Source organism: Canis lupus, chromosome 33 (genome assembly GCF_003254725.2).
Source record: "Canis lupus dingo isolate Sandy chromosome 33, ASM325472v2, whole genome shotgun sequence".
NCBI lineage: Eukaryota > Metazoa > Chordata > Mammalia > Carnivora > Canidae > Canis > Canis lupus.
The window spans coordinates 30,678,685-30,706,625 of NC_064275.1; the positions used below are offsets into that span (position 1 = coordinate 30,678,685).

The 27,941-nt window shown below is 49.1% G+C and overlaps 1 protein-coding gene and 2 long non-coding RNA genes across 16 annotated transcripts in view; 1 reads left to right on the forward strand and 2 right to left on the reverse strand.

Annotated features, from left to right (window-relative positions):
- Positions 1–3,480: 3,480 nt before the first annotated feature.
- LOC125754265 (uncharacterized) lies at positions 3,481–12,643 on the reverse strand. The gene is made up of 2 exons (XR_007408019.1): positions 10,406–12,643; positions 3,481–4,156 (listed from the first exon to the last, which is right to left on the reverse strand). It is a non-coding gene; the product is annotated as an uncharacterized LOC125754265 (long non-coding RNA).
- Positions 12,644–21,006: 8,363 nt separating this feature from the next.
- LOC112676286 (uncharacterized) overlaps positions 21,007–27,941 on the reverse strand; it is a 49,338-nt gene continuing 42,403 nt past the window's right edge. For 11 of the 14 annotated variants that reach the window (XR_004811585.2, XR_004811583.2, XR_003146445.3 and 8 more), the window contains 3 exons: positions 24,839–24,919; positions 24,419–24,463; positions 21,007–23,673 (listed from right to left, as the gene is read on the reverse strand). This is a non-coding gene — a long non-coding RNA (uncharacterized LOC112676286). The remainder of the gene's footprint in view (positions 23,674–24,418; positions 24,464–24,838; positions 24,920–27,941) is intronic. The other 3 variants (XR_007407928.1, XR_007407926.1, XR_007407929.1) reach the window with 3 other exon arrangements.
- The window catches only part of APOD (apolipoprotein D), a 26,488-nt gene continuing 21,516 nt past the window's right edge, over positions 22,970–27,941 (forward strand). The window contains exons 1-2 of the mRNA XM_025473371.3: positions 22,970–23,237; positions 26,796–26,924. Coding sequence (XP_025329156.1) covers positions 23,196–23,237; positions 26,796–26,924 — 171 coding nt within the window. The 5' untranslated portion in view covers positions 22,970–23,195. The remainder of the gene's footprint in view (positions 23,238–26,795; positions 26,925–27,941) is intronic.

The following is a 27,941-nucleotide window of genomic DNA, read 5'->3' on the forward strand; positions in this document are numbered from 1 at the left end:
TTCCAACTTAGGTAGTACCTGGTGCTCATAGCCTGTCTGAGCAATTCATCTGGGGTTCCAGGGCAACATTAGAGAAAATGCAGAGCCATCACCCCGCTCAGCTCCCCAGCACAGGCTGGTCGAGTGGGTTCTCTGTGTAGGGAAAAGGGTGCGCACGTACACACATGCCAGTCGCCTGTCCCAAGCATACCCTGCGTGTCCTCAGCGTCCACCTTTAGCCCAACCCTTCACCCGACTCCTATCCTGTATAAGGGGTTCCATGGCACAGCCCGGGCTCACTCTCGATAAATCATTTGCAGTAGTGTCTGTTAGAATGAAAGACTTGCCTCCCATAAACTTCCCCCTTTCACCAACAGAACAAAAGGAAAGAAAAAGATGAAACTCAACGGCTCCCATTCTCCCACGGAATCTTTTCTGATCGTCTCTTTCCCCTTGAACACGGGTCTCTCGGACCGCTAGCTTTCCATCCCTACTCATATTTCCTCTTAAGAAATTTAACCTCTATGAAGTATCTTTCAAATACACGAAACTTCTAACAAAAACTGCTTTCTTAATCGGTCCATATCCTTTCGACTTTCTAATATTTAAATTTTTTATTTATTTATTTATTTATTTATTTATGATAGAGAGAGAGAGAGAGAGAGAGAGGCAGAGACACAGGCAGAGGTAGAAGCAGGCTCCATGCACCGGGAGCCCGACGTGGGATTCGATCCTGGGTCTCCCGGATCACGCGCTGGGCCAAAGGCAGGCGCTAAACCGCTGCACCACCCAGGGATCCCAACTTTCTAATATTTAAAAATGCATTTGGATACAACGACCTTCTCCCTCTATCTTATCTAGAGCAGGTCCTACCCTCCTGTCCACCCCGGCCCATTTCTCTCTATTTACACACTCTTTTTGTTGTTGTTGTTGTTTCATTTGCGTATTTGATTTTTTTGGTCTGTCCTCCCCTGTTGGGCTGTAAAGCTTCATGCAAGGAAAGACCCCATTTGTTCTGCTCTTCACTGTACCGCCAGAACCTAGCAGAGCACCTGCCATTTAAGATAATCTCATTAAAATATTTGTTGGATGGATGGAGGAAGAAAGGGAGGAAGGAAGGAAGGGAGGGAGGGAGGGGAAAGTTCACAATAAGTGATGTCTCATGGTTTCCTTAGCTAGTTAAAGTGAAATGCAGGGTGCAGCAGAGCAGAAGGTAAGCAATGCCAGATAGGTCGGAATGGGATCTTGGGAGGGAGGAGCAGAGTGCAAAGGAGCTGATAGGACTGATGAGTCAAATAAACGTGCCTGTCACTGGAGGGAACTGTCCACAGGTGGCCCAGAAAGCAGAGAAGCTGAGGGGGCGTCCGGGAGGGTGGGCACTGCGTGCCTGGTCTCAGCTTCATGCCAACGAGGCCAGCTGCTAGGTAAACGACGAGGTATGTGGCTACCGAATGGCTGCTGGTTCACCTCCAGCCTTCAGATCTCGCAGGAGAAGCCTCTTATGTGTGCCCTACCCTGGCCAGCAACAAACCGGGAAAGGGAAATGTGGTTCGGCCTACCCACGCGCACACCCACCATTATTGTGTGAATAAACGGATGACCTCGCGTGGCAGCAAGAGGCACTTGGCCGCTTGGTCTCAGCAGCATGAGAGCTCCAGGACGATGGGCCTGCTGCGTGCCAACCCCTGCTGGGTGGATACCCACCCGGGCTGCCCAGGACATGCTTCGTAAGTGCGATGAATATTGAGTGGATCTGGCCCAAAGTCTAAGGAACCTGTGTGGAGTCCCTAGAAGACCCCACCACCAAAAAAAAAACAAAAACAAAAAACAAAAAACAAAAAAAAAAAGACCCCACCAAATGAAAACTTTCCTACACCGTAGAGCGTGGGAAATCCGTGAGGAACCATTTCCACCCATTCAGCATAAAGGAGCATAAAAATGGAACCAAGGAAAAAGCATATTTCCTTCTCTCACAACGCATCCAAGGGGAGCAAGATATACAGCCATCGTAGGGACAGTAGGGCAAATATCATAAATAATTAGTCAATTAAGGAGAAGCCTGGTTCCTGGGAGTCAAGAATCCTGGCTAAAGGGGGAAAGAAGAGAGAGGAGAAGCTAAAAGCATTTTCTTCACAGCTTTCCTCAAGGTCCGTGTGGGGTGCTACACAGCAGAGTAAACCCTAGGGGCCTGGGGAGCTGTGAGCCACGGACGGGTGGGCGCTGCTGTGCTGCTGGCCTGCAACAGCGTCGTGCAGTTAGAGCCAGGCTGCACCCAGAGGTAGCCGGAAAGGCCAGATTCCTGGGATTTTGTCCTGGGAGGGCCTGAGGTTTAGCTCAATACTCCACCTTTCTCTCAAAAGGTCTTGCCTGAATCCTGGTGCCACCGCACTCATTATTGCTAGATATAAGCTTCATGAGAGCAGGGATTTTCTCTTTTTGTATTAATGTATCTAGAACAGTGTCATGGACTGGTAAGTACTCAATAAATATTTGTTGAATGCATGAGTGAATGAATGAATGAGCATCGGGATTGGAGGCATACCACCCCTTCCCGAACTTCACATTCTTTCTTTCTTTTTTAAGATTATTTATTTATTTATTCATGAGAGACAGAGAGAGGCAGAGACACAGGCAGAGGGAGAAGCAGGCTCCCTATGCGGAGGCTGATGTGGGACTCGATCCCGGGACCCCGAGGTCATGCCCAGAGCCGAAGGCAGACGCTCAACCGCTGAGCCCCCCAGGCGTCCCCAGGACTTTACATCGCAGGAGGTGTAATAGTCCTCATTTGGTGCATACCAAAGTACCACAAAGTCCGGTTTAAAAACAGCACACGTCTTTATCCCACAGTTCCTCTGGGTCAGGCATCCAGGCACAGCTTGACTGGATCTTCTCCTTTGGGGCTCACACGGCTACAGTCGAAGTGGCTTTCCGGGGAAGGGGCTGCTTCCAAGCTGCCTCGGATTGTTAGCAGTTCCTGTGTGACTGAGGGCTCCGGTTTCCTGCTGGCTGTTGGCTGGAGTCTACCCTCAGCCTCCAGAGCTCCCCCCACTGCCTTGCCATGTGTGGTTGCCCAGCACGGCCACTCGCCTCCCCAAAGCCAGCAAGGGACATGGAGACTCTAGCAGGATGGGTGCTACAGCTTTCGGTACCGTGGGAATGTCCACCGCATACACGCCTTCACCCGCATCCTACCTGCTTTGCAATATTTTATCGATTAGAAGCAAGTCACAGGTCCCACCCACACTCGGGAGGGGATCACACAAAGAAGTGACTAGCAGGAGGTAGGGTCGCAGGGGCCGTTTTAGAAGAAAGCCCATCACAGGAGGTGACAGGTGGATGTGATGCTTCTCCTCTGAACAGTCCCTTGGTTTTATGCACACCCAACCTTTGCCCGTGTTAGAGCTATTTATGTACGCAGATGCATGCATACGTCCCACGAGGTTGGGGACAGGGACTGTTCTTGCTCATCTTTATTTTTTTAATTTATTTATTTATGATAGTCAAAGAGAGAGAGAGAGAGAGGCAGAGGGAGAAGCAGGCTCCATGCACCGGGAGCCCGATGTGGGACTCGATCCTGGGTCTTCAGGATCGCGCCCTGGGCCAAAGGCAGGCGCCAAACTGCTGCGCCACCCAGGGATCCCCCTTGCTCATCTTTAGAGTCAGCTTCTAACACAAAGCCTGGCACATATGTCGTCAGTTTTGGATGAATGGGTAGAAGGCTGGATGGATGCATGGGTGGACGGATGGACGGAGGGACAGATAGTGAACGGATTTACGACAATGGATGATGGATAAATGGAAGGAAGGCAGAAAAGAAGGAAATGTGGTGAAACAAAGGTGAAGGCAAAGCCCCTAGGCAGAGAGAATGCGGCCCTGCCCTCGAGGACAGAGAGGCCACCCACTGTGAAGTAAGGAGATGTGAGCACTGAGCTACGACCTGCTCACAGTCCCAGCCTGGTTCCTGCAGCTGCTCCTCCTCCGAGGCCTTGTATCAGGGCTGCCAAGACACCAGAGGCAGGCGGTTCCTCTCTCCCAGATCTTCTGTTTCCTACTCAGGAAATAGGAGTGCCAAAAAATCATGAGCGACGTCCAAGTGTTCCATGTATGAAGACCCCAGTGAACCCCTGCAGTTCTTTGTGACTCTGGCAGGTCTGGAGGTAATTTCCTAAGAAATGAGCTGGGAGAAGAAAGCATTCCTTTGTAATCCTGTCCAAGGCTCTAGGCAAAAGCTTTCGATAACAAAGTGCTTTGTGCAATAAATACTGAGTTTTGAGCTAAACTTCTCTGAGCTCCGGCTACAGTGGGACAGTGAATCCAGGCTATTCCAGGCCGCGGCCCCTGAGACCGCGATGGAAGCCCGGGCGCCGGCACTCCCAGTGCTGCGGGCAGGCGCTCAGGCTGTCCTCTCCCCGTGGGGACCGTGGGGACCGCGGTAAGGCCAGTCACAGGCCCCTGGGGCCAGACTTCCCTGACGATGCCTCGATGCCTCCTGCCTTTTCCACCCGGGAGTGCCTCATGGGCACAAAGATTCTGACATTTTTTTCTGTTCGGTACTTTAGATGCGGTGACCTTGGGTTAAGCCTTTCATTCCCCCCCCCCTCCTTTGCGTGAATTTTTATGATTTATTCTGCTCACCTGTTCCATGACAGGTAATTTGCTTTATGTCAGACGAAGGTCGTGAGTAGTCGAGGTGAGTGAATTGTGACATGGTCACACTGGAGGCCATGATATTTATGTCTTTATTTTTTTTAATTTTTATTTATTTATGATAGTCACACACAGAGAGAGAGAGAGAGAGAGAGGCAGAGACACAGGCAGAAGGAGAAGCAGGCTCCATGCACCGGGAGCCCGATGTGGGATTCGATCCCGGGTCTCCAGGATCGCGCCCTGGGCCAAAGGCAGGCGCCAAACCGCTGCGCCACCCAGGGATCCCCTATTTATGTCTTTATTAATTAGAGCCAGACTCTAAACCTGAGGAACACTATTGTTTTTTTACCAGAGATGGCTGAGCTTTTGCATGGGTCCACGTTTGTAAAAACCTCTGGGTTTTGTGAATCTGGAAAATGTTTGGTGCTTAGTCTCCTGCAGGGTAGATGAGCTCAGAACCTCTGGACATTCTGACCAGGAAGAGAATGTCAGGTTCCAGGGTACGTTACTAACTTTCTTTTTTTTTTTTTTTTTTTTTTTTTTTTTTTAAATTTTATTTATTTATGATAGTCACAGAGAGAGAGAGAGAGAGAGGCAGAGACACAGGCAGAGGGAGAAGCAGGCTCCATGCACCGGGAGCCCGACGTGGGATTCGATCCTGGGTCTCCAGGATCGCGCCCTGGGCCAAAGGCAGGCGCCAAACCGCTGCGCCACCCAGGGATCCCTGTTACTAACTTTCAAATAAAAATTTTACCTTGGAGTTCTCGTCCTGCATTTTTTTTATAACCCATCAACAGGCCGGCACCTAACTAAAGCAATTTAAAAGAAACCTGGAGAAGCCGCTGAATAACAATGGGATTTTATTTACTGAAGTTGCCCTGAGAGCAAACCAGTAAGAAGAACTTGGAATTTCTAAAACACAGTGTTCATCCTTGTTTTGACAGCAGCGTCCTTGTTTGACAAGAAAGAGGCTTTAATCTGCTCCTCCCCACGTTGGCTCGTCTCCTAGGGTTTAGCTGGGGCTCCTCATCTCTTCTGTAGCATCCCCAACAGAAGGAGCACAGCTCCTCTGGATCCAAAGCCAGTAACCAGGCCTGGAACCACCCTGAGAAACATTAGAAGACCCCATCAGGTCCCTGCTGGGACCTTTGCATCGGAGTCCACACATCAGTCCCTTTTAAAAGCTTTAAAAGCTGACTCTGCACAGGTGGAGAGCTTTTGCATAAAGGCCTCGAGAAGGAGAAGGATCAGGTCCCTGCTGGGCGCTGTGAGGGGGCACAAAAGGAGTAAAGTCCTAGTACTTACACTCTGGTGACAGAGAATTGTTCCAGAGTCAGCAGGAACCCTTGACCAGGGCACTGACCCTGGGGAGTCAGGGAGCAGTTCCAACTTAGGTAGTACCTGGTGCTCATAGCCTGTCTGAGCAATTCATCTGGGGTTCCAGGGCAACATTAGAGAAAATGCAGAGCCATCACCCCGCTCAGCTCCCCAGCACAGGCTGGTCGAGTGGGTTCTCTGTGTAGGGAAAAGGGTGCGCACGTACACACATGCCAGTCGCCTGTCCCAAGCATACCCTGCGTGTCCTCAGCGTCCACCTTTAGCCCAACCCTTCACCCGACTCCTATCCTGTATAAGGGGTTCCATGGCACAGCCCGGGCTCACTCTCGATAAATCATTTGCAGTAGTGTCTGTTAGAATGAAAGACTTGCCTCCCATAAACTTCCCCCTTTCACCAACAGAACAAAAGGAAAGAAAAAGATGAAACTCAACGGCTCCCATTCTCCCACGGAATCTTTTCTGATCGTCTCTTTCCCCTTGAACACGGGTCTCTCGGACCGCTAGCTTTCCATCCCTACTCATATTTCCTCTTAAGAAATTTAACCTCTATGAAGTATCTTTCAAATACACGAAACTTCTAACAAAAACTGCTTTCTTAATCGGTCCATATCCTTTCGACTTTCTAATATTTAAATTTTTTATTTATTTATTTATTTATTTATTTATGATAGAGAGAGAGAGAGAGAGAGAGAGGCAGAGACACAGGCAGAGGTAGAAGCAGGCTCCATGCACCGGGAGCCCGACGTGGGATTCGATCCTGGGTCTCCCGGATCACGCGCTGGGCCAAAGGCAGGCGCTAAACCGCTGCACCACCCAGGGATCCCAACTTTCTAATATTTAAAAATGCATTTGGATACAACGACCTTCTCCCTCTATCTTATCTAGAGCAGGTCCTACCCTCCTGTCCACCCCGGCCCATTTCTCTCTATTTACACACTCTTTTTGTTGTTGTTGTTGTTTCATTTGCGTATTTGATTTTTTTGGTCTGTCCTCCCCTGTTGGGCTGTAAAGCTTCATGCAAGGAAAGACCCCATTTGTTCTGCTCTTCACTGTACCGCCAGAACCTAGCAGAGCACCTGCCATTTAAGATAATCTCATTAAAATATTTGTTGGATGGATGGAGGAAGAAAGGGAGGAAGGAAGGAAGGGAGGGAGGGAGGGGAAAGTTCACAATAAGTGATGTCTCATGGTTTCCTTAGCTAGTTAAAGTGAAATGCAGGGTGCAGCAGAGCAGAAGGTAAGCAATGCCAGATAGGTCGGAATGGGATCTTGGGAGGGAGGAGCAGAGTGCAAAGGAGCTGATAGGACTGATGAGTCAAATAAACGTGCCTGTCACTGGAGGGAACTGTCCACAGGTGGCCCAGAAAGCAGAGAAGCTGAGGGGGCGTCCGGGAGGGTGGGCACTGCGTGCCTGGTCTCAGCTTCATGCCAACGAGGCCAGCTGCTAGGTAAACGACGAGGTATGTGGCTACCGAATGGCTGCTGGTTCACCTCCAGCCTTCAGATCTCGCAGGAGAAGCCTCTTATGTGTGCCCTACCCTGGCCAGCAACAAACCGGGAAAGGGAAATGTGGTTCGGCCTACCCACGCGCACACCCACCATTATTGTGTGAATAAACGGATGACCTCGCGTGGCAGCAAGAGGCACTTGGCCGCTTGGTCTCAGCAGCATGAGAGCTCCAGGACGATGGGCCTGCTGCGTGCCAACCCCTGCTGGGTGGATACCCACCCGGGCTGCCCAGGACATGCTTCGTAAGTGCGATGAATATTGAGTGGATCTGGCCCAAAGTCTAAGGAACCTGTGTGGAGTCCCTAGAAGACCCCACCACCAAAAAAAAACAAAAACAAAAAACAAAAACAAAAAAAAAAAGACCCCACCAAATGAAAACTTTCCTACACCGTAGAGCGTGGGAAATCCGTGAGGAACCATTTCCACCCATTCAGCATAAAGGAGCATAAAAATGGAACCAAGGAAAAAGCATATTTCCTTCTCTCACAACGCATCCAAGGGGAGCAAGATATACAGCCATCGTAGGGACAGTAGGGCAAATATCATAAATAATTAGTCAATTAAGGAGAAGCCTGGTTCCTGGGAGTCAAGAATCCTGGCTAAAGGGGGAAAGAAGAGAGAGGAGAAGCTAAAAGCATTTTCTTCACAGCTTTCCTCAAGGTCCGTGTGGGGTGCTACACAGCAGAGTAAACCCTAGGGGCCTGGGGAGCTGTGAGCCACGGACGGGTGGGCGCTGCTGTGCTGCTGGCCTGCAACAGCGTCGTGCAGTTAGAGCCAGGCTGCACCCAGAGGTAGCCGGAAAGGCCAGATTCCTGGGATTTTGTCCTGGGAGGGCCTGAGGTTTAGCTCAAATACTCCACCTTTCTCTCAAAAGGTCTTGCCTGAATCCTGGTGCCACCGCACTATCTCTCTCAGCTTTTTGTCTCCCTACCCGTCCGTAAGATCTCAGCTTTGTTTCAAGAGACGTCTGCCTCTCTCCCTCTGTGACTCTATCTCTGTACGTCAGAAATACTGAGTGTTACCCAGGTTCTGTCCGACTGCTGGGATCACTGGCTCCTATAGATGTTTCTCTTTGGGCTCTCCAGCGTTTTCCACATTTTTTGCACTGACTATGAATTACTTCTATGATCACACACACAAAAAACAGTTACAAAAATGCTTTAAAGTACTTTAACTTAGGGTGAGTGGGGCAATGAACAAGAGAACTATTTTTTGATATTTTTAAAATGAATATTAACAACATCTTGGAGCGCCTGGGGGGCTCAGTTGGTTAAGCATCTGACTCTTGATCTTAACTCAGGTCTTGACCTCAGGGTCATGAGTTCAAGCTCCCTGTTGGACTCTATGCTGAGCTTGGAGCCTACTTAAAGATATATATATATATTTATTATATATTATAATATATATATTAGCAGCATCTTACAGCTCCACATGAGCAACTTGAAGTAGATGCTACTTCTAAGACACAATATCATGAGTGAAATATCTATTGCATATCAACAACATGGTGCTTGTACTTTCTCTAGGCATAGCACCGTGGGGAAGGTCATCATCTGCCAAATGTTGTTGGTTATCAACCTGAATTAGACTTTCTTTGATCTTTACACCTTATATAAACTATAAGACTATATGCTCTATTTGTGTGCAAAAAATGCAACAAGAAATTAAAAGGAGTTAACTTTCCATTTATTATGTGTGGCATCTGCAGAATTGCATGGCTAAGAATTAAAGATGTCAGGACATGAAGACATGAAAGATGCAATTATCACCGTGTCCTGGATCTAATAAGCAGTATAAAGTAAAAAAAAATAAAAACCAAATTGAATATTTGAGGCATATTTGAGGACTAAGCTTTCTCTTTTTTTTTTTTCTTAAGATTTTATTTATTTATTCATGAGAGACACAGAGCAAGAGAGGCAGAGACACAGGCAGAGGGAGAAGCAGGCTCCATCCAGGGAGCCCGACATGGGATTCGATCCCAGGTCTCCAGGATCAGGCCCTGGGCCGAAGGCAGGCGCTAAACCGCTGAGCCACCCGGGCTGCCCAGGACTAAGCTTTCTAATTCAACCCTATTTTCAGGGCTGGTTGAAATCTATGACAATAAAGGGGATCAAAGTTTCTTTCACCCAAATCTCCCTAAACAAAGTACTAGAGGTGGCCTCAGAAAAGTGGATATGGAAGATTAAGATCATTCTAGACCTTGGAGAGCCAAGTTTTGTAAGTTTCTTCCTGCTCTAATTCTTGGTAGAGGTGATTCAATAAGAGGTACTTCTGTCCCCAAGTCATAGTCCTGGTCTTCCTCTGCTCCTCTTTTCTCAGGTTTCTTCCTGATTTTATCATGGAGTTCAGCTAGTTTGGTTGAGCAAGGTCCAAAGTCCTCCGGAGGAGTGAAGGCTAGTGTGGGGATAAGCTCACTGCCCTCTTCCATCATTTATATCCAGCTGATATTGGATAAAATGAGCACCTTGGGAAGGGGGTGAGGGGCAAAGATAGAGGGAGAGTCAGGAAAGGGACTCTTGCTGCCTGAGTAGCATGTGGACAGGGAAGGTCCAGCCCTCTTGTGAGGGAAAATCATGGAACCATTGTATGTATGTGCCTGGATTCCAGGTTTGGTTTGTACTAGATGAGAGAATGACCTTCCCCCCATCCCCCACCCCCCACCCAATAAAAAGCCGGGCTAAAGTCACCCAGGCACTTCTCTCTGCCTTCTCCAGATTGACTCAGGGCTCTCACTAATATCCCAGGCCAGTTCTGACCTGATCACTAGAGGCTTACCATTAAAAAACTGCCTTCCTCCTGGAGTCCAAGAGCCTGAGCTCTTAGTGACAATGCTAAGTCATGTGTCTCCGATAAACACTTCCCCTCAAATAATCAGTTCTGCAATTTGGGAGAAAAACCAACCAGATAATTTGGATCCAACAAGTAAACTCACCTATGGAATCATGGACTGTTCCCATCCATTCTCAATCCGTGATTTTGTGCTGGAGAGACAGACCTTTACATTCACCAACTGTCCACTAGATTGAGTGTTGAACAAGCTCATGGGGGTAAGACCATGAGGATGACACAGAAATGAAGTTCTTCTGGTGTCAAAAAGAACTCTGTGAGGACAGGATCCATTTAGAGTTTGACTCCATCTCTTCTGTGTTGTGGTGGGTTACTACAGTTCATCGGGAAAACTGTTCAGAATTTGCAAAATCTCCAAATCCTGCCTTGGGGAGTTTGTGCCTCTTGGCTTCCTTACAGAGCTCCTTTGTGCTTCTAAGATAGGTTTAATAACCACACTCTTGGTTGCACAACTGGTATTGCTCCCATCAGAATAACATAGTGCAGAAAAACAGAACCAGTGTTTTGCATTTCCTTTTCTGATAGACAATTTCATCCGAAGAGAAGAGCAGATGCTATTTATCCATGACTATAGTCCTATCCTGGTGTTGGGGCTGAAGGGTCTACAGGACGATTTCAAAACAGAAGCAGCGTCCCCTTGTTCTTTCCAAATGCCTTCCCTCCTCACCCACTAGTCTCTCTCTCTGGCTTTCCTCCCCCATGGTGACCGCATATAGAAAAGAAACAGGGACCCAGTGATTCTTGGTGCTTCCAAGGGAGCCCACAGGCCCTGGTGAGAGCTGATGGTTTGGGGGGTAGAAAACAGTCAGTGGACTTCAGACATTTAAAGATGTAAACAAGTTATGTAAGGATCCAAGGATTTTTACTAGTTCTCAAGCTAATATGACCCTCCCCTGGCCTCACGTTCTGACTTCCCTAACCTTCCTTCTTCCCATGACCAAATCACAGTCATAGAATGTTAAAGTAGCAAGAAAGAGGATGAAACCTTGACATAGGCAGAAAAGGTGCCTTGCCAAGGTCAGCTGCAAGGTCATGACAAAGCTGGGTTTAGAACTCTCCTGTCTTGATTCACAGACCTGCGCTCTTTCCAGAAGCCCTAACGCGAAGAGGATTCTTAACACAAGAAGCAACAGGTGTTAGCAAGGATGTGGAGAAAAAGGAAACTCCTGCATTGTCGGGAGGAACGCAAATTGGTTCAGCCACTATGGAAAACAGTATGGGGCAGCCCGGGTGGCCGCCTTCGGCCCAGGGCGTGATCCCAGAGTTCCGGGATTGGGTCCCACATGGGGCTCCCGGCATGGAGCCTGCTTCTCCCTCTGCCTGTGTCTCTGCCTCTCTCTCTCTCTCTCTCATGCATAAATAAATAAGGTCTTTAAAAAAAAAAAAAGTTTTTTTAAAAAAAGGAAAACAGTATGGAATTTCCTCTAAAAGTTAAAACTAGTATTACCCATGACCCAGCAATCAGACTATTGGGTATTTATCCGAAGAATACAAAAACACCCCTATTTTACAGCAGCATTATCAGCCAAGATATGGAAGCAGCCCATTATTCATTAGTTAATGGATAAAGAAGATGAAATATATATATGTATATATATGGAATATCATTCAGCCATAAAAACTATAGTATCAACTATGATGGCCTGTCAAGATACCAAAATTGGAATAAGGCAAGCTAGCACAAACTTAGTGTATATCGCATCATTGAGAGGAGACTACAGACTGCCAAGCCCAAGGGTCCCGGGGGATCAGAGCACGGTTTAGGGACACAGCGGACATGTGCAGTTACACAAACTCTCCCTTCTCCCTTCCCTCTTCCATCTGCAGCGTGATTCATCCCAACACCATTTAGCTCCAGGTCTCTGGGGCAAGAGGGGCCTTAAAGAGCATGCAGGTTAAGCCACTGTCTAGGCGCACAGAAGACCACACGTGTGTGAAGCAGCTGCAGGCCCAGAGGCGGCCTCCTGATATTCACGGCCACACGTGCGTAGGTCCTGCTGAAGTCTGCAGATTTGGCAGCGACCTGCTTATCTGGTTCGTTCATCAGAATGGGTAGCAGTGGAGCTGAGTCTGTCACATTGGAATGTTCACTCTGCCACCTGAATTATTCTACCGGGCAGGCTACGCTGCAGGCTCCCTAACGTAGACCCGGGAGGTGCCCTCCACTTATCTGATTTTCCAGTCCAAAGTCTTGTGTGTAGCCCTCTGTTCCACAGGATGTCCAAACGTAGCCGTTTATCTCCTGGACCAGAGATGCGCTTCCTCCCAGCTCCCACGGATGCTGTGGGAGGCCTGGTACAGCGACCTGGGCCGGGCTGACCCTGCCACTCCATCTGCTCATGGGGACAGTGCTTCCTTTGTACCATTGTTTGGGTTTTTTTTGTTGTTTTTTGGTTGGTTTGGTGGTTTGTTTGGTGGTTTTTTTTTTTTTTTTTTTTTTTTTTTTTACTTTTCCTTCTCCTCAGTTTCAAATCCAGTCCCTTAGGACCTCAGGACCTCAGCTGAAGCCAGCCCTACCCAAGCACACCCTTGCTCCAGAACTTGTAATTATTCCCTAAGCAGGCCATGACATCTTTCAAACGATCCTCCTGAAGCAGGAAGGTCCTGGGAAATCCAGTCACTTCCCCTCAAATGGAGACACCAGCCTCTGAGAATTCCGTGGCCCTGGACCCTGGTTAGTGGAGAAAAAGGGGCAAGGGGTGAGTTAGGAGGTTGGTGCCTAAATCTTCAGGCCATCAGTGGGGTTCTCTTGAGCGTTAGGGTGAGTCTCCAGGACGTGAAATTCTCAACCCAGGGTGGTTACCGTGACAACAGGAAGATCATCTCAGGCTACATTGTAGAGAAAAAGGCAAAATGTGTGTGTTCATCACCTAGAGTTGTGAGGTGGGAATCTCCTTCAGGCCCCGGGGTCTTTCTTTAGATGAGTCTCTTGAGTCTCGGGATCACTGACTCAGTAGAGAAGTTCCTTCAATGAAGCCCCAGGTCCCAACTCCCACTGACGTCTTGTCACAGAGCATGAGTGTAGGGACACGTGGGCCTTCCCACGGCAATCTCGGTGGTGGCGGGCATTGAGGCATCACCCCTGGGCAGAGGGGATGCGACAGAAACTCAGGGGGGCCGGCGGAAGAGAATGCAGGGCCTAGGTGGTGTTGAAGAGTGACTCAAGGTGACCCTCGTGGGCTGCTGCAAGGAGCAGAGTCGGCGAGGAGTCCCCGCAACGGTGGCGGTGGCGGTGGCAGAGGGCCGGTGGCAGGTTCCTAAGGGGAGCTGCTTTCCTCCTCGTCGTCCCTCTCCCTTTGCACCCACGGTGAGTCTCTCCCACGTGGAAACCTCGAGTTCCCGCCCAGGAGCCTTTGCCATCACCGCCGAGCCTGAATCTCGGGGCCTGGAGGTCATCGAGCGCCTCTGCCTCTCCTGGTCCCCATGGAACAGACAGAAATAAAAGCGGCTTCTCTCCAGAGCTGCACCAAGAAAACCCTGAAAGCCCTTCTCTCACAGCCAGAATGTTCCCTTTGTTACCCTGAGACAGAAGCCACACTTCTGCGAGGCACAAAGAGCAGCCCGACGCGGGAGCCCGCAGACGCCGAGGGATGGGGCACAGGGGGCCGGGCTGCGGCCTGGGCTGGCGCCTTCTCCTTCTTCACAACTGGGCGTAACCAGTTCCGAGTGTCAGGGTCACACTCAGCCTCAGTCTCTCCCACACACTCCCGCCTGAGCGGGCCGGACGCCCTCGGGGCCCTGGGGAAACTAGACGGAGTCCGAGCACGGTCCTGGTCGTCCCCCCGCAAACATCTCGGTCCCCACTTGCATTCAGCAGGTATTCGGCCCGCTCGAGCCTCGGGCCGCATCCCCTTCCCGAACAGCCTCGTAGGGCAGACACGCAAGCCACAGACGGGTGCTGCGTGATGTGAGCCCAGCAGGTGCGCGGTCCTGGGGCCCGGAGGGGGCCTGCAGGGGAGGCTCGCGGACGACAAGCAGGTGTCCGAGCTTCCCAGGTAAAGGAGCACGAGCGCAAAGGCCGGGCCAAGAGACCATGGCTCAGTGGTTCCTCCCGGCTGTACCCTGAGGCCGCCGGCAGAGCTCCCAACAATTACTGTCCCCCAGGCTCTCAGACAGATGTATTAAGTCCGAGTCCTTGGAGGGGGGCCCGGGAAGCAGTCTCGGCCAAAGCACCCCGTGTATATGTCGGAGTTAAGGACCAGTGGGTTAAGGGGGTTAAGGAAGAGTCACTAACACAAGAGCTTTAGAAAAGGAAAGCACAGAGTGTGTTATCAATAGCTCACTCTGCAGGACGCCTGGGGGGCTCGGGGGTTGAGCATCCGCCTTTGGCTCAGGGTGCGATCCCGGGATCCTGGGATCGAGTCCCACGTTGGGCTCCCTGCGTGGAGCCTGCTTCTCCCTCTGCCTGGGTCTCTGCCTCTCCCTCTGTCTCTCATGAATAAATAAATAAAATCTCTAAAGATTTTTAAAAATATTTTAAAAATATTTTTAAAATAGCTCACTCTGCCAATTCTTCTACAACACTGGCTCCTAGACCCTATGCAAAGCACACAAGGCCAAGGGATGACTGGTACACTCCTGGGTCTACAGCAGATCTGCTAGACAGCCCCCTCCGGGAGATTCAGCCCTAAAAAACCATTTGCCATTCTTAAAGGAGTGTACTGTGGCTCTCAAATCCAATAATACTCTTTTCATGGCTCTGATAAGGACCTACTTACAAATACTAGGTTCAGAAAATTCTAAAGAATGCTTTCGATCAAGCACAAAACTCCGAACACACTACAACACTGCTTTTGACAAAGTATATAGTAAGTCAATGACTCGAGCTTGGCCATCTTCTTAGAGGCTTGGATGAAGACACAGAAGTCCTGCCCTTCAAACTGGGGCACGTGCCAGTCTGAGAGGGAGAGAGAAGACCTTGAGCCAGGAGACCGGCCAATGGCTCCCATCCATGGGAAGCCGAATGTGGAAATGGGTGTGAATCCCAGTTCAGCCACTCCCTGCACCATATTGAGCAAGTTGTTTAACTTCTCTGAGCCTGTTCTCTTCTCCATGAAATGGATATAATCATATTTACCTCACATGGTTGCTCTTGGCTTAAAGGAGATAATGTGTGTAGGGCGCCCAAGGTGCCCAAGATCTATCTAATAGGTGGCTTATTGGTCAGTGACAACTCTTTTAACCAGGATCTATTCTAGCATCATAATTCTAGTATCAGAAACTGTATTATGGGAGTGGAAATAACACAGGAGGTAGAAGGCCAGGCCAGGTCATGGTTCTTCTTCCTCTCCTTCCTCTCTCGAGGCAGCAGCACATGGTTCTCGAGACATCCAGTTGGCAGGGAGCTCCTGCCTCTCAGGGTGGTCCCCAGATGCACAGCGGGTGTGTGGATGGTGCAGTCCCCCTACTCAGATGACGAGAGCGTGTGAGAGCCAAGAGTCTGGGTTTCCCTGTCTGCTGGTTGGGGCCCCAGCCCAAAGGTGATATTGACCCCTCTGACTAAAGTTGGGAAACCGCCCTTCACTCTTCCACATTCAGTTGGACTTTGTTAAAAGAAAATTAGTTCCCAGAAGGTATGTTAATCACACTTAACATCAAATTAAACAGGAAACCCAGAGATCCTCTGAGAGTATCCTACCCTTTTTGTGCCATGACCCCTTTGGCTGTTTGGCAAAAATGTCCATGAATGCATAAACTAAAAGACCACAAGACCACAAAGGAATTCAATTATACCGAAATACAATTGCATCAATTTCCCACGGAGTCCCACCCATGCTCTACTATGACCCCTTGAGAGTCAAAGCCCTCACTGAAAGCTTGGGAAGCTCTCCAAGGTCAGTCACCCAGCTATGAGGTGAAACAGCCAAGGCAAGGGCCTCATCTCCCCCTCCTGAACCTAGGCTCTTTCCACCAATTCACTTATTATTTTAGACAGTTGAGAAAAGGAAAGCAGAAATCTTACAGCTCTGCATGGAAAAATCCTGAATTTTATGCGAGTTGGAAGGTATGGATGACCCCCTGCTGCCCGATATGTATTCAGAAGATCCGACCTTATTTTATAGAGGATTGCAAAACCGGACAAAGATTGTTTCCCAGCAAACATCTGGAAAAACCTAAGGTCACAAAAATTTGAGGATTTATCTAATGCCCGGGTAACTGGCAGCAGATGTCCCAGGTGCACAGATGACAGTGTTGGACTACAGGCTTAGATGGGTGTGTTCAATCCTTCTGCCTCCACACAGAAGAGTCTAAACATTAATCTCTGAACCTGCTACAGAAAATTCAGCTCTCCTGCTTCCCTTGGCAATTTTTAGGAACCAATGAGCAATTATTGTTGTCTCTATGGAGAAGGTTGAAAGGTATTTAACCTGAGGAACCCTGACCCTCCTAGCTGAGCCCTTTCGCCCCTTCCCCTGCAGAGACAATAGAATACAAATGGCCAAAAGCAGGGTTTAAATTTACTTCGGGTTTAAATTCTCACTGCATCATTTTAGAAAAGTTGCTTGGCCATCTCTTCCTACCTCAGCTTTTTAATCTCTCTCATGGGAACAGTACTAAAGCCTGTCTCTCAGGGTGTGGTGGAGACAGGGAGGGTGAATTTATGGAAGCCCTCATGTAGGATCTGATGTATAGTATTCAGTAGTTAGGATCTATTATGTAATTAGCTCTAGGCTGAACCCCGCACCTTCCCCACTAGGCCTCTTACTGAATAAAGCAGATGTTCAGGCAGGTGTAATTAGTGGAGTGACTATGTAAAAGAAGCACATTCAGCATGATTGGAGCGGACCTGTTTAGTTTTTCAACATATGTTGGCAAGGTAAGTGAGTCAATCACAGTCACACACAGGGAAAATCCTGCATCTTCTTCTCACCAAACCCACATACTTCCCTGTGCCCGTTTGCCTCCCTGCTGCCTCCCTTCTGGTTTCTATGGGCCCAGAACCCTCCTTCTCTCCAAACCCAGCCTCTCCACCTGTGCTCTGGGTCCCGTGCCCTCTCTTCTGAGTAGAAGGTTCCTCCTGCAGTCCCCACCCCTACGTAGTCAACACTTCTCCTCTACTGGATCATCCCCATATGCATGCTCTTAGCATCTCCCTTAACCCCCACGTCTCCTCTCAGCTACTACCAAATTTCTTTACTTTCCTTCAATTTTTCAAGAGGGTTGTTGTCTCCATGTCCCCTCTTCAATGCACTCAAATTGGGCTTTCAGCCCCACTATCCATAGAAACTATTATTGTCCAGGTCACCAATGAACTCCATGTTGCTAAATCCAGAGGCCACTTCTTTGTTCTTATTTTCTTTCTTCTTCTTCTTCTTTTTTTTTTTTTTGTTCTTATTTTCTTTGACCTTACAGCAAAAGTTGATTATTTCCTCCTTCTTGAAATGTTTTCTCTCTTGGCTCTGTGATCCCCTGCTGTTCTCTTTTCCTTCGTCTCCTTTTCCTTCTGTCTTCTTTATTGGCTCCCTCCCCTCCCTTCTCCCCTACTACTACCTTTGGTAACCCCATCTAGTCTCATGGCTTTGGAGACCATCTATGTCCTTATGATCCCCAAATCTCCACATCCAGCCCTGATTTTTCCCCAATGCTTCACTTGGATATCCAACTGCTTTCTTAACATTTCCATGCAAATGTCTGATACGCAACTCAGCCATAATTTATCCATGAAGAACTAGAATTTTCCTGCCAAACTTGCTCCTCAGTCTTCCTACTTTTAGTCATTAGCACGAGCATCCACCCATTTGTTCAACCTATGAATCTAGGATTCAGTCTTGAGTCCTCTCTTTCCTTATCTTCCATATTTAATCTGTCAGCCAGTCTTGTCCACTTTATCTACAAAGCATATTCCAAAAAGTTCATCCACTTCTCTCCATTTTCATTAAGATCACCCTAACCCAAATCCATGCTGCCTGAATGACAGCAATGCTCTCAGCTCATCCCTCTGTAATCATCCTGAAATCAGTCTATTCTTGGAAGGGCAGCTTGAATGATCTCACCCTCTTGATTAAAACCCTCCAGTAAACCCTGGGTGGCGCAGCGGTTTAGCGCCTGCCTTTGGCCCAGGGCGCGATCCTGGAGACCCGGGATCGAATCCCACATCGGGCTCCCGGTGCTTGGAGCCTGCTTCTCCCTCTGCCTATGTCTCTGCCTCTCTCTGTCTGTCTCTCTGTGTGGCTATCATAAAAAAAAAAAAAAAACCTCCAGTAGCTTCCCATTGTACTGGAAATAAAATCCAAATTCCTCAAAGCAGGATATATTATGGCTTCCGCCCACCTCTTCAAACTCATTTTCAATCACGTTCTTCCTCACTCACTACTCCAGCCACACTGGTCTTTCTTTCCCTTGGAAACACAAAGTCTGTTTCTACTTTAGGACCTTTCCCCTAGCTGAACTTTCCTGGAATGATCATCCCAATGGTCTTTGAATGACTGGCTCCTTTTATTACTCACATCTCACCTGAAATGTCAGTTCTCAGAGACACCCTTCCTGACCACAAAGATGAAGCAGCCACCCAGGTACTCCCTATCACATCACCTTTTACTGTCTGGGTGTTGGACTCTCCTCCTCTGGAAGACAGGAGTTAGGACCTTGTCTTTCTTCTTCACCACTACATCAGCAGGATTTAGAAGAGTGCTTGACATACCTTGTTGAAAGAGTGAATGAATGCGTAAATGAATTAGGACCGGAACCTAGGTCTGCAATCTCCTGGTTCAGTGTTCTTTGCCTGGGCCAGAGAAAGTTGCTGCTTCACTCCTTTTTTTATTTTTAATTTTTTTTAAGTAAGCTCTAGTCCCAATGTGGGGCTTGAACTCACAGCCCCAAGATCAAGAGTCACATGTTCTACTGACTGAGTCAGCCAGGGCCCCTCAGCTTTAACAACTTGATTGTTTTCTTGCTGTTCACCAGATGCTTGGCACCATTCAATTGTCAACAGCTTCCAGTTCTTAGCAAGAAAGGAAATGGCTATAAGGGAACAGGAAGGAGAGGAAAGAGGGCATCTGAATAAATCATGAAGTATGTAATCATCCCCACAAAGAATGGGAGTGGAACGTTCTATTATTCATTCAACCATCCAGTATTTAGTAAACATTTACTATGTATCTGGTGTTACACAATTTACTAGGGATGGAAACCCAAACCTACTCTGGAGGATCTGGCCGTCTCCTGCAGTGATGCCTGCCTACCACGCTGTGGTACCCTGAGGACAAGCACCTACGTGCAGAGAGTGAGAATGGCCGAACAGAGTGGGCAGGAAGACATCCCAGAGAGTGGAACTCGTGAGCGGAGTCTCAAAGCGTGAGTATGTGTTAGTGGAAATCTTAGTCTGAGTCTTCACATGAAAAGTACAGTTGTATTTTCCCTTGAATTGACACACAAAAAAAATTACTTTAAAAGGGCAGGCAGGATGACCCCGGTATTTGAGAGAACCCCTTATTAATGACATTTTCACCAATGAAACACTTAACAAAAAATGGAATCGTTTTCTATTTTTTTTAAGGATTTAATTTATTTATTCATGAGAGACAGAGAGACAGAGGCAGAGACATGGGCAGAGGGAGAAGCAGGCTCCATGCAGGGAGCCTGATGTGGGACTTGATCCTGGGACTCCAGGATCACGCCCTGAGCCTAAGGGAGATGCTCAACCGCTGAGCCACCCGGGGATCCTTCGTTTTCTATTTCTCGCTACAAAAAGTCCAAAACCAATTCATCTTCCCTGAGGATCTTATAGTGAAACCCTTGAAGCAATCGCTGTATGATAAAAGATCACCCAACCAAAGAAGAACCACTTCCCTGTAAAACCACAGGCAGTGTCCTTGAAGAAATATGTTGTCAGGTAAAAGCAACGTTGGCAGCAGGTAAAAGAATGAAGTAGATCTCTGTGTATTGATAGACAAAGAGATATGTTAGTACGTGAAAACAAGCAAGTTTCAAGATACTGGATATTGTGGCTCCTATTATTATGTTAGGAAATGTGTAGGAATTCCAAGAAGAATAAATGCAAACATAACAACGGTCATCTCCAAGGTGTGGGATTATGAGGCACTTCCCGTTTTTGAGTCCTACATTTTGGTACTATTTTAACGGTTTACAATAAATGTGTACTATTTTGGAATTTAAAAATAAAGGTTCCTTTAGACCATAGGTCTGATTTGTTTTATGAAACTCGTGCTCGGCTCTACATTCCAGAAACATGCAAAGAGAGGATTTCCCTAAATTATATCATTTGCCAACATTTACAGGAAAAAATAAGCTGAGACTCCGAAAGATAATGTGATTTTTCTTAAGCTGTGACTCCTAGACCAGTACAGTCAGCTCCACAGTACTTGATTAAAGCTGAGGAATAAAAGATAAAATATATTGGGGCACTCGGGTAGCACAATCAGTTACCGGACAGACTCTTGGTTTCGGCGCAAGTTCTGACCTCAGGGTTGTGAGATTGCGCCCTGCATTGGGCTCCACCCTCTGTGCAGAGAGTTGGCTTGGGACTCTCTTTCCTTCTCCCCCTACCACTCCCCACCCTGCATTCTCTCTTTCCTTCAAATAAATAAATAAATCTTAAAGAAAAAAAGATAAAATATATCAATTTCCAACTTACACATTTGGAAACTTTAGCAACATTGCTTTGTAGAAAACCATGTAGCTATTTAAAGGAAAATATCCTTTTTATGAGGTTAAAAAGAGGTTTATTGTGTATTTCTTTAGTGACAGGCAATTCCTGGTGACAAATGTGATGCAGGTAAAGAAGACACAGAGATTTGCAGGCTAGGAGTTTCCCAGAAAAACAATTCAAATAAAGTCTCTAGAATATTACCTCTAGTTCCTTCTGTAGATCTTAGAATACTCAGCAAAATCTTGTTTTCGTTTGTTTGTTTGTTTTTAAGTAGGCTCCACGGTCCAACATGGGGCTGGGATTCACAACCTCCAGATCAAGAGTCACATGCTCTACGGACTGAGCCAGCCACATGCCCCTCAGTAAATTTGAATAGATAGATCCCTTCCATCCAATTTATTTATTTACTTTTTAAATTTTTATTTATTAATGATAGTCACACAGAGAGAGAGAGAGGCAGAGACACAGGCAGAGGGAGAAGCAGGCTCCATGCACCGGAAGCCCGACGTGGGATTCGATCCCAGGTCTCCAGGATCGCGCCCTGGGCCAAAGGCAGGCGCCAAACCGCTGCGCCACCCAGGGATCCCTCCAATTTATTTATTGAGTGCTTATGACGTGGTCTTGCACTGAGGGTACAGCAGTGAATAGGTGAGACGAATTCTCTGCACTTGCGGAGCTTATACACTAGTGGGCAAACACAATTAGCAAAAAATACATAAAATCAGGGGTATGATTTCAGGTAAAGCTATAATAAAGCAGGTAAAATGGTAGTGACAGGAGTACTGTTTTTCAAAGGTCAGGAAGGCCTTTTAAGGGAAGTGACATTTGAGCAAGGACATGGAAGGAGGGAGGCAGAGGGCCAGCAGAGCTCTGAGGGCAAGCCTTAGAGGAGCCCGGCAAGTCAGGGCCCTGAACGAAATCAGAATTCCTCCTTTTCTTGAAAAGGTAAGGAACATCCCAGAGAATGAGCTCTCCTGGTCTGGCATGTCAAGGATTCACTTTTGTTCTTGCTGTTGCTTTTCATGTTTATAAGGCCTGGTGCTAGAAGTTTCTCTCTATTGCTTAGACATTGGAGAATGCATTTTATTTGGGAATAGAAGTCTGCTACAAAGGTACTGTCTTATCCACGTCTTAAAGCATCTGCCTTGGGGCGCCTGGGTGGCTCAGTTGGTTAAGCATCTGCTGGTTCCCCTCAGGTCATGGTCTCAGGGTCCTGGGGTCTAGCCCCATGTGGGGCTCCCTGCTCAGCAGTCTGCTTTGCCCTCTGCCTCTGCCCCTCCCCCTGCTTGTGAGTCCACACACACACACACACACACACACACGCTCTTTCTCAAATAAATAAAATCTTTAAAAAACAAAAACCAAAAATAAAAATAAAAGTAAAAATAAAAAACAAAAACCACCTCCTGCCTTATCATAAAGGCATAGAATCCAAGTCCTAAGATTCAACGCTGCTCATTCCACAGAGAGAGATGAGGCCCAGCCCAACCTCTGTGGATTGAGCAGCTTAAACCCGCTCCCACCCTAGGCAGGAAGACGCTGCGGAGAAGGTGCTGCTGGGAAGGGCCTGAGGGTGCAGGAGAGGAGGTGCAGGAGATACCTTTGGCGTCCTCAGCTCTTGGCCCCAGCTCTTCCCTCACTAACTCCCCTGTAGGCCCAGGTCCGGCGGAGGCAGAAAGGACAGTCTACTTCACAGTGAGGCGCCCGAGGCCCAGAGAAGTGGGTGGCTTGTCCAGGATCACACGGAAAAGCCATCTCTAGTTCTTAACCTTCACTCCTTTGCCTGAGCCACATTCCAGGGTGGGGACCACATGGGGTGGAAATTCATGCTCCATTTCAGGAAATGAGATTGTTGATCTTTCATTTACACAAAAATGAAAAATAAATACCAGATGCTTGAAAACATGTTGCAACTCATCTTCCTGGAACTTAAAAGTGCATTCTGACTGAGAAAATTAAATTAGAAAATCCACACAGCAAAAAAGATGTTTTGAATGAAACGCACTTTGTCTTTCCCTCTGTCTATCTCACACACACAGTCTCTCATTGTTTCTTTTTCAGGGAGCAGCTGTGAAGGAAATTGGGGGAGGGAGGGAGATGGACAAAACATCCCATCTTTGTGTTTGGTACAGAGCTAAGCTTTTAGGCCAGCCTTCCTGAACTGGAGGGGGTGTGGCATGCATTAAAATTAAACATCAATGACCCCGCGAAGCTTATAAAAAAGCTTGGGAAAAGCCAGTCAACAAAAGAAGGCATCCTCATTTGGATGAGTTTGCATGTGGAAACTGCCTTCATCTTGACAAAAAAGGTAGGTACTGAGGTTTTCATTTTCATTTATGACGAATGATGCTTCAAATAGACACAGGCTTGACTGTTCAGCTAAAAATAGTGACTAACACGGTGGAGGGTTCGTGCCAGCTGCTTTGCAATTTTAGTCTCATTTTTTTCTCAAACACCTTTACAGAGTAGACACTAGTGGTGCCTTTTTCAGTGATGACATTGACAGTCAGCTATCCCAAGCCATAAGTCTAAGGGAAGACGCCGCCAGAGGCCAGGCCAGGGGTGCCAGCCCAATGTTGACTCACCTCAAAGTCTTCTGCTTGCCCTATGCAAACTCTTTTGTGCTACAGAAACAATAAGAAAAGCTTCCCTATGCCGATGCTGTGCTGGATGAAGTCTCAGGGAGTGGTCATCCAACTGGGAATTACAGTAAAAAGTAACTGAAAAGTGAACTGGAGTTCATCCTGTGAATAGAAAATGCGTTTAACAATATGACCCCAAAATATTTTCTTCAAAAGACATGTTTTCTTCTTTTTTTTAAATAATAAATTTATTTTTTATTGGTGTTCAATTTACCAACATACAGAATAACACCCAGTGCTCATCCCGTCAAGTGACATGTTTTCTTCTTAGATCCAATAGTGAAATGGGTTTTTTTCAGACCCATTTACTTGTGGAAATGTGTTTTGTTTTATCACGTGAAATCTAAAAATCTAGTACTTAATGATCTGCTGCTCTTTGAAATCAAGTACTGTGTCCTCACTAAGATGCAGGTATTAAGAGAACAGGCTCCCAGGAGACCTGGCATAAGTTCTGGCTGCAGAGCTACCAGGAAATAGCCTGGGCACGTTAACACCACTGAGTACAGAGAACGTCAATGTAGGATCCTTCCAGATATAGGGCATTGTGGAGATGCAGTGTGTGGCACATTTAAATACTGAGGCCAGGGCTTCTCCGTGGAGAAGTTCAATGAGCGTGAGTACCGGTTCAGAGAGTCAGTGCTGGCCCAAGGTGGATGCACCTTAACTTTAGTAGAATTATTATTAAATAATTTAATATTCAGTTAAAATAGCACCTAAATTATATTTATGTTTAAAATATGTAAACTCCCCTCATTAAGGCAATCTTGCCATTAGTATTAGAAGATGATGCAAAAATATAGGTCACACATACCCGAGTTCACAAGTGTACTTTAATAATGTCATTTACCTTTGATGTCGGATGGAGCTGAGGCCCCAGAGGGAGGATTCTCGGCTTTGTATAGGAAAGAATTCAAGAGCAAGCCATTTAGAGATCTCCCCTCCCAGTTGAGGAAGAAGACACCACTTCGCCACTAATAAAGGGTTTTAGAAGTTTTTTTTAAATTAGCTAACCATATAAGGAGGGGCTTACTCGTTAACGTTGGCTTTATCATTTACTACGGGGGAGGGGGGGTTGGTTATTCCATTGTTTTAGGATCATGAAATTACCCACAGGGAGCAATTTTAAGAATGTCTGACCTCTGTGGCTTTACTACCAGAGAGAGTGGGGTCTTACGGTCTTCCGTGAGTCAGATCTTGTAATTCTTTTTATGACCTGCCGACCCTTGGGTTAAACAGCCTAAAACTGAAATGGTTTTACTTTGCTCACCTGGTCTCCCGAGTCCTTTCCCTCCTGCCTCACCTTCCGCAGATGCTCACTAAGTGTGGGGTGAACCGGCACGGAAGGGGCCTGGAAAAGAAATTAGGGATGCCATCAACCCTCTCTCTCACAAAAAGTTTTAACCATAGGAATGAAACTACTTCAATAAAGAGGCATCTTTGGAAGAGATGCGAGCAAGAATTAGCCTTGCTATGAAATCCTCCTACGGAGCTAAAGCACAGGTTTCAGCCCACAATAGAACATTTTCTAGTAAGATATTTGTCAGAGGAAGACATGGAACTGACTTTTGCTGTAACTGTCACTGGTGAGATGAGACTCACCAGGTTACGGAGGGAGGTGTTTATCGAAAGCCACCAAAGGTGGGGTACAGAAGGAAGCATGGCTCACAGTCGCTGCAGGACGGACAGCTGGTGATGGCACCCGAGTCCCGGCTCTCTGCCTCTTCTGGTACTCAGCTGCCATCCGTACACCTGCGGGCTCGGGGTTTGGGTAAAGGACCCCTCAATCCCTGCCAGTTTGGGAAGTCCTGTAGAACGTACGTAATGTGTGACCATCCTTTGAGGTTGGATCTTTTGGGCAAGGCACTGAGCTTGGAGCCTACGGAAGACCAAGAGTAAAGCTCCATGGTTCTAAGAATTTCTCGGAAATGTGTGAATTTTTCTAAGTTCAGGCGAATCCATCATCTCCCATAAGGTTAAAGGACAGGTGTTGTGTACGTGGTGGTAGGAGCTGATGGGGAATGGACTTTCAGAAGGCAGGGTCCCACCATAGACTTGGCTTGCTCAAGGGAGGCTCAGCAACCACCCTGCCGCCGCCCCTCCCCCCAAGCTGGCAGCTTTGCTCATTATGTAACTGTTCCTTTGAAAACGGGGCAAAGAAACCTCCAGAAGAAAAGCTATTGATTATTAAAGGTTATTTGGAGGTTTAACCATAATAAAGTGGTTATAGTTATTCGTGTTATGACACATCCTTTTAAATGCTCAGATCTGAGAACATTTTGCTTGCATTGATTCAGTCCTCTTCATTGAGAGGGAGAAAGGCGGAGAGCTGGAAATAGCTCCTGTGCAGCTACAGGCAAGGAGTCCCAAGGGAGAGAACAGTCAGGGCAAGAGGCAGGGAGGGGTGCTTGGGCCGGAATGCCTGCTGCCAGCTCCCGGTCCTCCTCTAGTTGAATGCACATCCATGTCCCCGTCTGTGCAGGGATGAAATAAATAAATAAATAAATAAATAAATAAATAAATAAATAAATAAATAAATAAAATAAATGCATGTCTATGAAAAAATATCCCCAACAGAAGGCCAAAACGAAATTCAAGAAATAATTCGCTGTTTCCGCTTTTCATGGTAACATAGAACTAGGCTTCCTGAAGCCCTGTGCCTGTGTCCGACACAGTCCTAAGGGCTCTCTCCATAGCATCTCATTTAATTCTTGTAAAACTTCGTGAGGTCGGAATGATCATCATTTGCAGTTAATAGACGGGGACACTGGAGCGTAAAGTGGACACGGTTCGGTTCTGCTGAGTGTGGGACAAAGCAGCCTCAGACCAGCTGGGGCCCGGGGCGGGGGGGGGGGGTCCCCGCACTTGGCCTGTTGGGGCCTCGGGCCTGGGGAGGGGGGACGGCCCCCTTGGGAGGCTCCTGAGGCCCCGCACATCGCGCTCCTTCACCTCCACCGCCTCCCTGGCTCCGCAGACCCCGCTGGCCTCCGCCTGGCCCGCCGCGCCCCCCTGCACCTGCGCGTGACCCCGCGGGGTTCCGGGGCGCCCGCCCGAGCAGCGCAGGGCCGGAGGCAGCGCAGCCAGCAGGCCCAGGAGCTGCAGCCCAGCCGGCTCCCCGGGGTCGGAGGGCGGGGGCCGGGGCGGGGGGGGGGGGGCGGGGGGTGCGGCGCCCTGGGGATGGAGCCCCGCGGCCCTGCGGAGGGTCCCCTGACCCAGGTCCCCCACAGCCCAGGATGCTGACGGCGCTGCTGCTGCTCCCCGCGCTGGCCGGCCTCCTCCCCGCCGCAGACGGACAGGCCTTCCACCTGGGGAGATGCCCGACGCCGCCGGTGCAGGAGAACTTCGACGTGCACAAGGTACGGCGGGGCCGCGGGGCCGGGGCTCGGGCTCCGCTGCGGGTCCGCATCCCCCGGGACCCCCCCCCCCGGGCTCCGCTCCGCTCCCCTGCGGGTCCGCATCCCCCGGGACCCCCCCCCCCCGGGCTCCGCTCCGCTCCCCTGCGGGTCCACATCCCCCGGGACATCCCCCCCCCCCCCGGGGCTTGGGCTCCGCTGCGGGTCTGCATCCCCCGGGATCTCCCGGGGCTCCGCTCCGCTCCCCTGCGGGTCCGCATTCCCCCGGGACCCCCCCACCCCGGGCTCCGCTCCCGCTCCCCTGCGGGTCCGCATCCCCCAGGACCCCCCACCCCACCCTGGGCTCCGCTCCGCTCCCCTGCGGGTCCACATCCCCCGGGACATCCCCCCCCCCCCGGGGCTTTGGCTCCGCTGCGGGTCCTTGCATCCCCGGGATCTCCCGGGCTCCGCTTCCGCTCCCCTGCGGGTCCGCATCTCCCGGGACAACCCCCCCCCCCGCCCTGGCTCCGCTCCGCTCCACTGAGGAGTCGAATCCTCCCCGGGACCCCCCCCCCGGGCTCCGCTCCGGCTCCCACTGCGGGTTCCACATCCCCCGGGGAATCCCCCCCCCCCCACGGGGCTTGGGCTCCAGCCCTGCGGGTCTGCATCCCCAGGGATTCTCCCGGGGCTCCGCTCCGCCTCCCCTGCGGGTCCGCATCCCCCCGGGACCCACCCCCGCCCCGGGCTCCGCTCCGCTCCCCTGCGGGTCCGCATCCCCCGGGACCCCCCCCCCCCCGGGCTCCGCTCCGCTCCCCTGCGGGTCCGCATCCCTCCGGGACCTCCCGGGGCTCGGGCTCCGCTGCGGCTCCGCATCCTGCCGGGACCCCCCCGACGGGAGCGCAGGGCTTGGGGCGGCCCCCCGGGAGGCACCGTGCGCACCTGCGAAACGGCCAAGCCCGGGGCAGCACAGGTGCTGCGTCTCCTGCGGACCACAGGCCCCTGCGGGCCCCCAAGGATGTGCCCGCGCCCGATTAGGCCCGG